Consider the following 14,289-nt stretch of genomic DNA (forward strand, 5'->3'; position numbering starts at 1 on the left):
AATAATGATATAAATCGACGATTGCATAACTTTGATCACATTATAACCTATTTGAATATACCTTGAATGATAGATGGAAGTTTTGAACATTAACGTTCTTATACGGTGCAGTTTTGCGTTGGCACCACAACAACAAGCCTTCTTTAGCGGTCATCTCTTCAACGGAAATATCTTGGATAGCGAAACGTAAAATGATGGTCCAAATCATGCCAAGCGTCATCTTTAGATTTCCATCGACAATCTCCTCAGCGCCAATTGATACCAAATGCACGCCTTTCGATTCAATGAAATCCAAAGCTTTATTTACATTAGCAATTTTGTGGAAGCGCATCTTGCCACGATCGGGCTTTGGCAAAGTTTCACCCGAAATCACTTCGAGCAGCAACATTAATTTCAATCCATTACGAAAGTCCTCCTCAATGTTATCAATGGATGTTCCAGCTTTTCGTAGATGGCTGTTACACCATGCCGTAAATGTCTAATAAAAGAATGGAAAATATATGATATAAATGTTAGTATTAAAGAGTAAAATACTACTTAAAGATAAAAGAGAGCAATTGAATACATGTACATTAGGGCGGGTCGATTTAAAAATCGATCATTGAAAATCGTATTCTAGGGATCAAAATAAGAAACTTTGCCGAAGGAACCATACCTCTAAAACGAATTCTGATGTCCCCCCCCCTTTGGGTCGAACTTTTGGGTAGGGGCAATTTCAATTCTACCTGCTGTGTCTTGTGGTGGCTTAAAAAAAACAACACAAGCAATTTTACGATCTGCAATTGTGTCAAAGTGATACCTTCATTTTTTAAAACGGTTGAATAACAAGTAAGGAAGGCTAAGTTCGGGTGTAACCGAACATTACATACTCAGTTGAGAGCTATGGAGACAAAATAAGGAAAATCACGATGTAGGAAAATGAACCTAGGGTAACCCTGGAATGTGGTTGTATGACATGTGTATCAAATGGAAGGTATTAAATAGTATTTTAAGAGAGAGTAGGCCATAGTTCTATGGATGGACTCCATTTAGGGATATCGCCATAAAGGTGGACCAGGGCTGACTCTAGAATGTGTTTGTACGATATGGGTATCAAATGAAAGGTGATAATGAGTATTTTAAAAGGGAATGGGCTTTAGTTCTATAGGTGAACGCCTTTTCGAGAAATCGCCATAAAGGTGGACCAGGGGTGACTCTAGAATATGTTTGTACGATATGGGTATCAAATGAAAGCTGTTAATGAATATTTTGAAAAGCAGTGATCCTTAGTTCCATAGGTGGACGCCGTTTCGAGATATCGCCATAAAGGTGGACCAGGGGTGTCTCTAGTTGTACGATATGGGAATCAAATGAAAGGTGTTACTGAGCATTTTAAGAGGGAGTGGGCATTAGGTCTATAGGTGGACGCCTTTTCGAGATATCGCCATTAGGGTGAGCCAGGGGTGACTCTAGAATGTTTGTACGATATGGGTATCAAACGAAAGGTGTTACTGAGCATTTTAAGAGGGAGTGGGCATTAGGTCTATAGGTGGACGCCTTTTCGAGATATCGCCATTAGGGTGGGCCAGAGTGACTCTAGAATGTGTTTGTACGATATGGGTATCAAATGAAAGGTGGTAATGAGTATTTTAAAAGGGAGTAATCCTTAGTTCTATAGGTGGACGCCTTTTCGAGATATCGCCATAAAGGTGGACCAAGGGTGACTCTACAATGTTTGTACGATATGGGTATCAAACGAAAGGTGTTACTGAGCATTTTAAGAGGGAGTGGGCATTAGGTCTATATGTGGACGCCTTTTCGAGATATCGCCATTAGGGTGGGCCAGGGGTGACTCTAGAATGTTTGTACGATATGGGTATCAAACGAAAGGTGTTACTGAGCATTTTAAGAGGGAGTGGGCATTAGGTCTATAGGTGGACGCCTTTTCGAGATATCGCCATTAGGGTGGGCCAGGGGTGACTCTAGAATGTTTGTGCGATATGGGTATCAAACGAAAGCTGTTACTGAGCATTTTAAGAGGGAGTGGACATTAGGTATATAGGTGGTCGCCTTTTCGAGATGTCACCATTAGGGTGGGCCAGGGAGGACTCTAGAATGTTTGTACGATATGGGTATCAAACGAAAGGTGTTACTGAGCATTTTAAGATGGAGTGGGCATTAGGTCTATAGGTGGACGCCTTTTCGAGATATCGCCATTAGGGTGAGCCAGGGGTGACTCTAGAATGTTTGTACGATATGGGTATCAAACGAAAGGTGTTACTGAGCATTTTAAGAGGGAGTGGGCATTAGGTCTATAGGTGGACGCCTTTTCGAGATATCACCATTAGGGTGCGCCAGAGTGACTCTAGAATGTGTTTGTACGATATGGGTATCAAATGAAAGGTGGTAATGAGTATTTTAAAAGGGAGTAATCCTTAGTTCTATAGGTGGACGCCTTTTCGAGATATCGCCATAAAGGTGGACCAAGGGTGACTCTACAATGTTTGTACGATATGGGCATCAAACGAAAGGTGTTACTGAGCATTTTAAGAGGGAGTGGGCATTAGGTCTATATGTGGACGCCTTTTCGAGATATCGCCATTAGGGTGGGCCAGGGGTGACTCTAGAATGTTTGTACGATATGGGTATCAAACGGAAGGTGTTACTGAGCATTTTAAGAGGGAGTGGGCATTAGGTCTATAGGTGGACGCCTTTTCGAGATATCGCCATTAGGGTGGGCCAGGGGTGACTCTAGAATGTTTGTACGATATGGGTATCAAACGAAAGGTGTTACTGAGCATTTTAAGAGGGAGTGGACATTAGGTATACAGGTGGTCGCCTTTTCGAGATGTCGCCATTAGGGTGGGCCAGGGGTGACTCTAGAATGTGTGTACGATATGGGTATCAAACGAAATGTGTTACTGAGCATTTTAAGAGGGAGTGGGCATTAGGTCTATAGGTGGACGCCTTTTCGAGATATCGCCATTACGGTGGGCCAGAGTGATTCTAGAATGTGTTTGTACGATATGGATATCAAATTAAAAGTATTAATGAGGGTTTTAAAAGCGTGTGGCCCTTAGATGTATAAGTGAAGGCGTTCTCGCGATATCGACCAAAATGTGGACCAGGTGATCCAGAAAATCATCTGTCGGGTACTGCTAATTTATTTATATATGCAATACCACTAACAGTATTCCTGCCAAGATTCCAAGGGCTGTTGATTTCGCCTTGTAGAACTTTTTCATTTTCTTCTACTTAATATGGTAGGTGTCACACCCATTTTACAAAGTTTTTTCCAAAGTTATATTTTGCGTCAATAAACCAATCCAGTTACCATGTTTCATCCCTTTTTTCGTAGTTGGTATAGAATTATGGCATTTTTTTTTCATTTTTCGTAATTTTCGATATCGATAATGTGGGCGTGGTTATGGTCGGATTTCGGCCATTTTTTATACCAAGATAAAGTGAGTTCAGATAAGTACGTGGGCTAAGTTTAGTAAAGATATATCGGTTTTTGCTCAAGTTATTGTGTTAACGGCCGAGCGGAAGGACAGACGGTGGACTGTGTATAAAAACTGGGCGTGGCTTCCACCGATTTCGCCCATTTTCACAGAGAACAATTACCGTCACAGAATCTATGCTCCTACCAAATTTGAGAAGGATTGGTCAATTTTTGTTCGACTTATGGCATTAAAAGTATTCTAGACAAACTAAATGAAAATGGGCGGAGCCACGCCCATTTTGAAATTTTCTTTTATTTTTGGATTTTGTTGCATCATATCATTACTGGAGTTGAATTTTGACTTAATTTACTTATATACAGTAAAGATATTAACTTTTTTGTTAAAATTTGAATTTAAAAAAAATTTTTTTTAAAAAGTGGGCGTGTTCTTCATCCAATTTTGCTAATTTTTATTTAGCACATATATAGTAATAGTAGTAACGTTCCTGCCAAATTTCATCATGATATCTTGAACGACTGCCAAATTACAGCTTGCAAAACTTTTAAATTACCTTCTTGTAAAAGTGGGCGGTGCCACGCCCATTGTCCAAAATCTTACTAGTTTTCTATTCTGCGTCATAACGTCAACCGATCTACCAAGTTTCATCGCTTTAACCGCCTTTGGCAATGAATTATCGCATTTTTTCGGTTTTTCGAAATTTTCGATATCGAAAAAGTGGGCGTGGTTATAGTCCGATATCGTTCATTTTAAATAGCGATCTGAGATGAGTGCTCAGGAACCTACATACCATATTTCATCAAGATACCTCAAAATTTACTCAAGTTATCGTGTTAACGGACGGACGGACGGACGGACATGGCTCAATCAAATTTTTTTTCGATCCTGATTATTTTGATATATGGAAGTCTATATCTATCTCGATTCCTTTATATATGTACAACCAACCGTTATCCAATCAAACTTAATATACTCTGTGAGCTCTGCTCAACTGAGTATAAAAAACCCACACAACTATGTTTACGACATGCAAATGCATCACAGTGATGCCTTGGTTTTAAAAGGGGGTTGTAAAAACGGTAATTTCTAATAATTTTTTTTAATTTCTTTTCTATTACTAAGTTAAATTCATTTTTTCATTTACATACATATGTTCTGACTAAAAAAATTTCTAAAGAGAAAAATGAGCTCCAAAAAGAAAAAACATAGGCATTTCAAAGTGGGATTTTTCAAAATTTGCCCCTACGACCCAAAGGGGGGACATCAGAATTCGTTTTAGAGGTATGGTTCCTTCGGCAAAGTTTCTTATTTTGATCCCTAGAATATGATTTTCACAGAGCAATGGGCGATTTTTTTGCCTCCCCACAAATCGACCCGGCCTAATGTACATGTAGCAGTTTGTCGCTGAATTTGTTAAGATCTCTAAATTAAGTATGTGTGTATGTATGTACAATAGAACAGGCAAAAGTTCTCTAAGAGAATAACTCTAATATTATTTTGAACATGAGATCTTCAGTTTACTACAACGACCGTTAGGAAACTTCATATGGACTGCTAAGTGCAAACTTTATCTGCACTTATGAAATTGTTGCGCATAAAATTGGTACTAAGAAGTATATGTCTCCACTATTCTCCACTTTCGATTCTGGCATGCGTTATTCACAATGGCCTAAAAAGTGCGTGTCTCCACTATTTCTCCATATACTAGTACAACTATGTGTAATTACTGATGAGCTTTTTTTTAGTCGCAAACGCATATGCATATGCAAGTAAAAAGGAAACACGGTCATTATATTAAGAGAGCCCGAATTTGAAAATTTCCGGTTGAATCAGAAGCTCGTTCTCGTGTTTATCTACGATATTCTCTCTAGAATTTTCAAAACAGTTTTGGTTTTCGAGAAAAATAATTGGAAGCGCAACTATGTTACTTGAAATGTTAGTTTTACTTTTTGGAGGTCCGCTTTGCAATTAGAGACAAGTTTCTTTAAACTGTGTCAAAAAATATTACAAAGCGCGATATATCTCCTAGAATATTTAAGCCCGGGTTCTCTTCCAATATGCGTCGTGTTCCTTATTAATTTTCCTAAAAATTGGTAAGTCCCACATGTCCATTATATGGACTCCGAACGGCATCTGCATGGCAAGGACGCTTTACATCGCAGAAATATACTCAGAGTGATGCTCATATGGCTTTACAAAGCCTGATGAAGAAGTGTAATTCAGACACAATGCAGTGCAATAACGCCAGCGGGCTCTATATCCTAATCTTGGTGGGCGTTATTTCTTTTTTGAAAAGGCTTTACTTCCATTTATGGGGAAATTAAGCCCATTCAGGCATTATAACTTTATATAAAGATTTAGCACATACAATTAAAACTAAAATAAAAATAAAACAAAATCGAATAAATTATAGTAAAATTAATTAATATAAAATAAAATCCAATGTAAGAAAAACTTATTTACATTTATTTTATTTTATTTGACTATTATTTTATCATTCAGTTTTGGTAATACCGTTTTTTTTTTTTTTTGTTTTACATAACATTGCTTTCTTTAATTTAATTTTGTTTTATTTCATTTTATTTTAAATTTGTTTGGTTTTATTCTACTTAAATTTACTTTATTTCCTTTTTTGTTTTATTTACTACTTGTTTTTTACCTTATTTTTATTAACTACATTGACATTTATTTGTTTTATTTTATTTCATTTCCTTTTACTTTATTTTAATTTATGTATTTCATTCCAATGTGGGCCTGAAAATGTTTAACCGAGGGCATTATTGTACTACACCTTCAGAAACATGTCCTAGTAATAAACGCTGTGTGCTATTTTATAATTTTTAAACCGTTTTATTTAGCTTGACTCTGTGTAGCGAACAGAATTTTGTAATTGAAATTTAAGTATCTTCCCGATAAGCTACAAGCTTGAAACTTGAATATAATTCAGAGCCCGATGACAATGCAATAATAAGAAAAAAACTCCGATAGGTGGCGCATGGATCGAAATATTTTAATTGAAAATTGAGTTTCGTATTGAGTACAGCCGAGAAACGTAATTTTCGTAACTTAATGTAAGAATATCTCGAAAGCAAGAACCCAAATAAAAAATCTGATTCGATATTCAGATTTAGCTAGCTGAAAAGAATTAGCTCATTTCTGGACTTTTTTAGATTTTGCTTGCATGTGCTGTTAGGATTTTGTAACGGAATTCACCAACTGACTCGACATTTTGGGCGTGTTCGAACTAAACGGACCTAATAATCTAATTCCGGCCAGCTGTAAATCGAGTAAGGCTCGAGTGCGAGCTTCAACTCCAGTTAAAGTTTACTGGTGTTTAACCGCTTTGGTCGATAACACACTGGAGTGCTGAAAACCCTACCCTAAAAGTTGAACTTTTGACCATTATGAAATAACACAAAAAAATAAAACACTTTTGTTTTTCATGTCAGGGTAATTTCTGGGTAGGATAAAAACCAAGAATTTGAAGACAATATTGAGAATGAAGCATTTCATTGAAGTCAAATCTTTTTCTGGCAGCAGTTCGAACTTTTATTAATCCTCATTAAATTCAGATTCTCGTATGTACATATGTATGTTTGTTTGTATGTCACCTATAGACGGTCGGTGGCTGACAGCGATATTAAATGAAATTGTCCAACTTCCAATTGTTAATAAATAAGACAAGAAATGAACGGCCGTAAGGCGAGTAACTGCATTTTTTCTATTCAGTTATCTGAGCGCTAGAAAACGGTCGGCAAAAATCAGAAATCAGAAACCTGTTTCTGCATATATGCCATCTAAGAATGCTGAGATGCGCTTACCACATGCATATTTAGTTATAAAATGTATCATAGATGGGCATTTTCTTTTGTAGTAGTAATACGTTAGGAATAAATTTTGTTGAGACTTAAACGCTCTCGGGCCTTATTTCCTTTTCAAACTGGAAAAAAAGTCGCCGATAAAATTAGAAGAAAAAAAACAGCCGGCGTTATTTCATTTATGAAACATTTTCATCACAAAATAAAATAAATTTAACCCAAATAATAAAATAAAATAAAAGAATATAAAATTAAATAAATTAAAATAAAATAAAGTAGCATAAAATAAAAAACAAATCATAAAATAAAAAATTTGTAATAAAATAAATTCAAATAAAACAACATTAAAAAACCCAAATCAAATAAAATAAAACAAAACGGCGTGAAATGTAATGAAACGTAAATTAAAGGAATCCAAAATAAAATGAAATAAAACACCGAATGGGAATATTTTAAACAGAAACTATTCCCAAAAAAGGGAGTCTAAGTTCGGATTAAGAATTTTGTTATGATAGATTTAACGGGTTTTGATTTATGAGCATTTTGATACATGGAAGTCTATATTTATCTCGATTCGTTTATACCGTTACGGTCAACCGTTATGTCACCAAAGTTAATATACTCTGTGTGCATTGGCGCTTTACCGTTTAAGTTATTATGGCCGTCCAACAAGGCGCGCCAGTCGCTACTTCGCTCTGCTAATTCGCGTTGACAGTTGGTCGCACCAAGGGAATTTAAATCGTTTTCCACCTGGACCTTTCAGCGGAGTGGGGCCGCCCTCTTCCTCTGCCTCTGCTTCTACAGGCGGGTTCTGATAAAAAATCCTTTCTTAGTCTGATCGTCATCTTTCATTCGCATAACATGGCCTAGCCAACGTAGCCGCTGCGTTTTAATTAGATTAGATTAGATTATATTTATTCATTTTCTTTCAAATCAAAATAATTTTTTACATGTTTACATATATAAAATTGCCACTTAAATTAATACATTGAAATTGAAAGAAAAGTAAGGCATTCTGTAAAGTTATCTAAAACTTTAGTTTTGAATGCCATCTCAAAAAAATTAATAAATATATACAAATGTGTGTGGGGTGAAAATAGTTAATAGGTTGAAGTTAAAGTTACAAAATGTAAAATAAAATGTATAACAATAGAAAATAAAAATGTTGAAATTAAATTACTAAGTGGTAGAATTCAGCAAAGTTTTGATGTCGTCGTGTGACTGCTCTAATAAAAATGATTTGATATGTTTTAAAAATTCGCGCATATTTCTCATGACACGTATAGACGCAGGTAGCGTATTGAAAGCTTTAAAAGATACGATAGTAAAAAAGTTATTATAATGGGTAGTACGAGATGTGGGAACAACAACAAGTCCGAGTGAGTTTTGCCTCAAATTATAATTATCCGTGACTAGGCTGTGTAAATACCCACAACGAATAAAGAATATTTTTAAAGTCGTGTAATAGTACATGTGTTTTACTGGAAGAATTTTCAGCTCTCTAAACAACTCCATGCTGTGGTGGAAACGGTTCACATTACATATTTTCCTTATGACACATTTTTGAATAGTAAGAAGTTGCTGGATTTTACTGTAAGACGCACCACCCCAGCAGCATATGCCATATTGAAGCTTAGAGTGAACCAAACCGTAATAAAGCGTCTTCAGCGTTGCGTTTGAACATATACTCCTTAGACTATAAAAATAGCGCACAGTAGATCGCATGTATGCCTTCAGGCGAGAAATATGTGTTGACCAACTTAAGGATTGGTCCACAGAAACACCCAGATATTGGTAGGTATCAACTCTTTCAATTGGGAAACACTTATCGCTACAATTTGTTTCATGATTAAACGATGTACCAGAGCACGACATATTGCTAAGGGAGAAACGTCTGCAGTCACTGGCGTGGAATATAATGGCAATATCAGGTGAGGTTCTTGGATGTAAATTGAAATACATCAGTTTAGTTTTATTGCTGACGATCACTTTATGTTTAGCAAACCACACTCTCAACAAATGAGCATCGAAGTTGACGCCTGCTACCAAATCCAGATAGTTCGATGAACTATAGGCTATAGCAAGGTCGTCTGCAAAAGCGGTAACCTTGCCATAGAACGGCAAAGAAAATAAAGAATTCGAATAAACAAGGAACAGTATTGGACCTAGAACAGACCCTTGGGGTACTCCTAAGGTAGTTGTCACAGAATTGCTTAAACAATTGCCAACCTTTACTTTCTGCACTCTTCCTGATAAATATGATTTGAGCCAATTGTACATAAAGCCACGAAAGCCTATGCAATACAATTTATCTAACAGAATTTGGTGATCAACCATATCAAATGCTTTCGTGATATCAATAAACAGGCCAGCACAGTTCTGCTTTTTGTCTAACTCGCCATAAATAACGGAACAAAAGCTCAGCAGGGCATCTTCTGTTGAGAGTCCAGATCTAAATCCGTATTGCATCGAGCTGAAAAAATGTTTGTTGTTAAGAAAAGAAAGAATTCTACTTTTAACAAGCTTTTCAAAAGTTTTGGAAATAGAAGAAAGTAAAGAGATTGGTCGGAAATTGTTTATATCTTTTTTGTTCCCCTTTTTATATAAAGGAATGACAACAGCACATTTTAAATCTGTAGGAAAAGTTCCAGAGTACACGCTTTTGTTAAACAAATAAATTAAAATGTCAACCAAATTTAAAGCGACTTTTTTCAAAACCTGATTTGAAACACCATCAGAGCCACAAGATCTGGAGTTGTCCAACGATTTTACTACCTTCAGTAATTCAGTGTCAGTAAAAGGTTCAAAGAAAAAACTACTACCTAAATTTGAAATATCTGAGTTATTCATTGAAAGTTCGTATGTATAAGTAGTTGTATAAGTTTGCCCGATTGCTGAAAAGTGACTACTAAAAAGGTTTGCTACAGTTGTGGGATCAGAAATATTTAGGCCACTATTACATAAAACAATTGATGAGTCAATTGATTTAGGACTCCGATTTAAAAGGCTGTTTATAACATTCCATTCCTTTTTTGGGTTTCCAAACGACGACCTGAATTCATTTCGATAGAAACTGTCGCGTTCCAATCGTACTTCTTTTCTTAACCTTCTACAAAGATCTCTATGTCGACTACGAAGCCTTGTATTCGAAGGATTTTTAGTGCTCTTTCTTCCAAGCTTGTTTTTAAGGCGAATCTTTTTCATCAACTGCTTAGTTATCCACGGCTTTAACCTTATATCAGATCTAGGTGAAGTGACGGAGAAGGTTGCAGCCTGAATGTGGCTTATAAAAGTATTTAAAAAAATTTGGTATGCATTGGATACGTCTTTCTCAGCAAAAACTTTGCCCCAGGACTCAAACCGTAAGCTTTGATTAAGCAAACCGAAATTAATCTTGGTTAATTTTGAACTCGTGTTACTTCTATTTATGCTTTTTTTCCATGCAATATTTATTACTATACGAGTCATAGTATAATCTGTAATTTTAAAGTCAAGGTTTATGTTGGACTATGTTGATATCTGCGTAAATCTCGTACAGCTCATCATTAAATGTTCAGCCGTACTCGCCGTCGCCACACCGTAGAGGTCTATAAATCTCTCAAAGAGCTTTTCTCTCGAACACTCCCAGAGCCGCTTCATCTGATGTTTTTATGGTCCATGCTTCGCAGCATATAGGTGGACGAGAACGAACATGGACTTGTAGATTGATTTTCTACAATGTTTAATGTGATCATATTAATCGTTCCCGATATGGTCGTTACTGGATTATATCCGGCAAAAGACCATCAAAACTTTCGGAGTGTGTCTTTATCGTTAATACAAGAACAACAGTGATTCTGAACCGGATTCCAGAGCTGACTTTGTTGTTTGTTAATGCTGGTTCCCAAATAAACGAAGTCTTTTACTATTTCGAATTATGGCTGCCCACAGTAGCGTGGTTACCAAGGCGCAAATGCGCTGACTCTTTGCTGGATGACAGCAGGTACTACTTCGTTCTGTCCGCCTTCACCATCAACCCAATTTTTCCGCTTCTTTTACCAGTTCGGAGTTAGCAGAACTTTCGGCGCGGGTGTTCAGGCCGATGATATCAATATCGGCAGCATACGCCAGTAATAGGACGCTTTTAGAGAATATTGTTGGTATTGCTCAACGTCATTTTGCATAGCCGTATAAGTTTTGGGGGGAAACCAAATTCAGACTTAGCGGCATATAGGTAGCTTCTTTTCGTGATCTCGAAGGCGGCTTCAAAGCCGGCGAAGATGTGATATGTGTCAATTCTGTTTTTGCGGGTTTTTTCCAAGATTTCGCGCATAGTGAAAATATGGTCGATGGTAGATTTACTAGTTTTAAAGCCGCAATGGTTCAATCAGCCCATTCACAGTGGGTCTCAATCTTTCGCACAATACGCTTGACAGAACCTTATATGCGATATTACGAAGGGTGATTCCGCGATAGTTGACGCATTTTGCAGAATCCCCTTCCTGTGGACTGGGTTAAGAACATTTACATGCCAATCGCCGGTCATCACTCTTCTATAATCTAAGTACTCTCTGAACATCCAAGGTCGCCGTTTTCGTTTTAACAGGACGACTTAAGCGGACTTAAAAGCTTCCATTTTTCGCGGAAAAACAATTTTCAAATTCAAATTATTTTCCCAAAACTTTTTTACATGGGAATTGCTAAATTAAACCGATTTTCCAATTTGTTTGCAATTTTTCGAAGTTGCAGTTAAACTATGCTGAATGTATTCGTAAATTTAATGAGTTTAAGACGTATTCCCAATAATTTCTCTTATTAAATTATAGGAATGTAGTTATGGGGATACAGATATCATTTTAATAAAGGTTTAAAAAATATATTTATAAAAACCATTGTTTAAAAATGTTTTCTCATAGCGCTAGAGCTTTATAAACCATTTTTTTTTTTTTTTTTTTTTAAGAATAAAGGGGTAAGCTTGTAATCAAAGTTTAAATCTGATTATTGTGCGTTTAGTCCCGAACACTTTCTAACAAAAAATCAGCGTATGGCAAGCTTGGGCCCACTTGCAGAACGGCAAGTTATATTCTTAACGCAGACATGTTAGTACCTCATTTCTATACGGACAAGACTGATACCGCCATTAAGTTCGCCAAATACTTGGGATGGAATTTTGGTAGCTACCACTACAACAAATCATGTGTAAGGTTCACTGGCAGTACTTCGACATACATAGTAACATAAAGAGATCACTGACCGAGTATTTAACTAACATTCTCGTACTGCTCATAACTAAAAAGTCCGGAATGGGTTCAAAATATGTGAAAAATATGAGTATGAGGAAATGGTTATGATAGGATAAATTATGAGCCGAATGTTAAGAATGAATAGTTAACGCAACTTTGGAGCTAATAATCATATCTCAAACTGCAATGTGTTAGAAAGAGAAGGAAACAAATATACGTCAAGGCTAACACAACTAAACTGTGCGAGATTTCCACGCGAATAATGAAACGTGTTAATTCCTCCATGGAAATTTAAAACGTGCTAGTTTTCGACGATATAATGACGAATTGTGAATTTTTCTTTCCAATTGATCTAAACTTAGACTTGAATTGACTTGAAAATTGTACATCCTGCAAAAGAACAGCTCTAACACTAGAGACGCATTTAGTCCACTTGTGGTCCTTACATACCATCCAGTTTAACCTAAATGAATGGTCAAAAGCGTGCAGTAAAAATTGTTTTTCATGTTCTTGCAATCGCTGTACCACGACGGCTAATGCTTGCTTTTAGGAATCTGTAATCTTTTTAGCTTTCGCGCCCGCAACACTACGCAGATAGACAAACTGCTTCACCACTGAGGATTTTTGCATCCACATGTAGAATAGAGTCTTATACTGTTTTTGGTTTCATTAAGCACGTCATATTTATTACATATTTTATGTACATATCTGTATATAAATAAAGTCCGCGTAACTTTTAAGTCCAGTCTTATATGAAGCCACATGCTATAGGTAATCTATATACACATGTCCATATCTATAGACCTGAAACAGGCAGCAATTATGGAAGTCCACGCCAAAACGAAACTTTTTTATATGAAAATCGTAAAATGTTTCGTTTTGGTGTGGACCTCTACAATTAAGCCTATGTATGCCTGCGTATACAATACCATTGATCCTTTCCTGTATTAGGCGATCAAAGATTAGTAATCTTGCTCACCCTCAGTTGACGTGCGATCATCGTCAGGGATATAATTTTATCTTTTATTTGTACTTTAAAAACTTTCTCAATCACTGCACACAACAATATTGAACTAATTATTTTTAAAATGAAAACCATGAATCACGAATGAAAACAATATTTTTAGATCTGTCAAACATACAGCTACGTACATAAATATTTGGATGTCTAGAATCATTCAAGGCAATAAAGCCTTGGCGGATAATACGAATTAACATTACATTTACATACATAAATATGTACATATGTAGCCAAATTAATTTTGCCAAAGTTCAATGAGTTAATGCTGAATCTGCAGGATGAGTCACAGGCGAAATTAGGAAAAATTGGAAATTGGTAACTGTACTGAGTATAGTCAAATGGTAAGACTTTATTTGCAATATCCGCAATTGCGCTACAATGAGTCTATTGTCACGTCCTGATAAAACACTTGAAAGTCTGAATGATTTTAAAATATCTGCGAGTTATCAAGCTTAGTATTAGAATTATTAACATCTATAATAAATACTCGAAAGTCAAAAAATTCTCATTAATTTTTGAAAATTACTCTTCAGAAGGGTGTTTAGATATTCTTCCATACAATGTACGTAAAATCATACATATTTGTGTATGGAATTCATTTAAACTCGCATAACTTCTGGCAAATGAAATGGAAATGAAACTTAATTTGTGACAGAAGACAAACGTCCAATGGAGCTTTATCCGAGATTTGGGCATCTGAAAGGATTTAACGTTAAATCTTGCAAGTTTACCATACAAAATTAAATCTGTTTAAATCTTCATTCATTACAATATTTCAGGTTTGGCAA

At 36.1% G+C, this 14,289-nt stretch overlaps 1 protein-coding gene across 4 annotated transcripts in view; it reads right to left on the bottom strand.

The window, feature by feature from the left end:
* Actn (alpha actinin) overlaps positions 1-14,289 on the bottom strand; it is a 112,264-nt gene that overhangs the window by 25,618 nt on the left and 72,357 nt on the right. For all 4 annotated transcript variants that reach the window (XM_067782772.1, XM_067782771.1, XM_067782769.1 and 1 more), the window contains exon 3: positions 62-478. In XM_067782772.1, the coding sequence (XP_067638873.1) occupies positions 62-478 (417 nt within the window). The remainder of the gene's footprint in view (positions 1-61; positions 479-14,289) is intronic.

This window comes from Eurosta solidaginis, chromosome 4, assembly GCF_040869045.1.
Source record: "Eurosta solidaginis isolate ZX-2024a chromosome 4, ASM4086904v1, whole genome shotgun sequence".
NCBI lineage: Eukaryota > Metazoa > Arthropoda > Insecta > Diptera > Tephritidae > Eurosta > Eurosta solidaginis.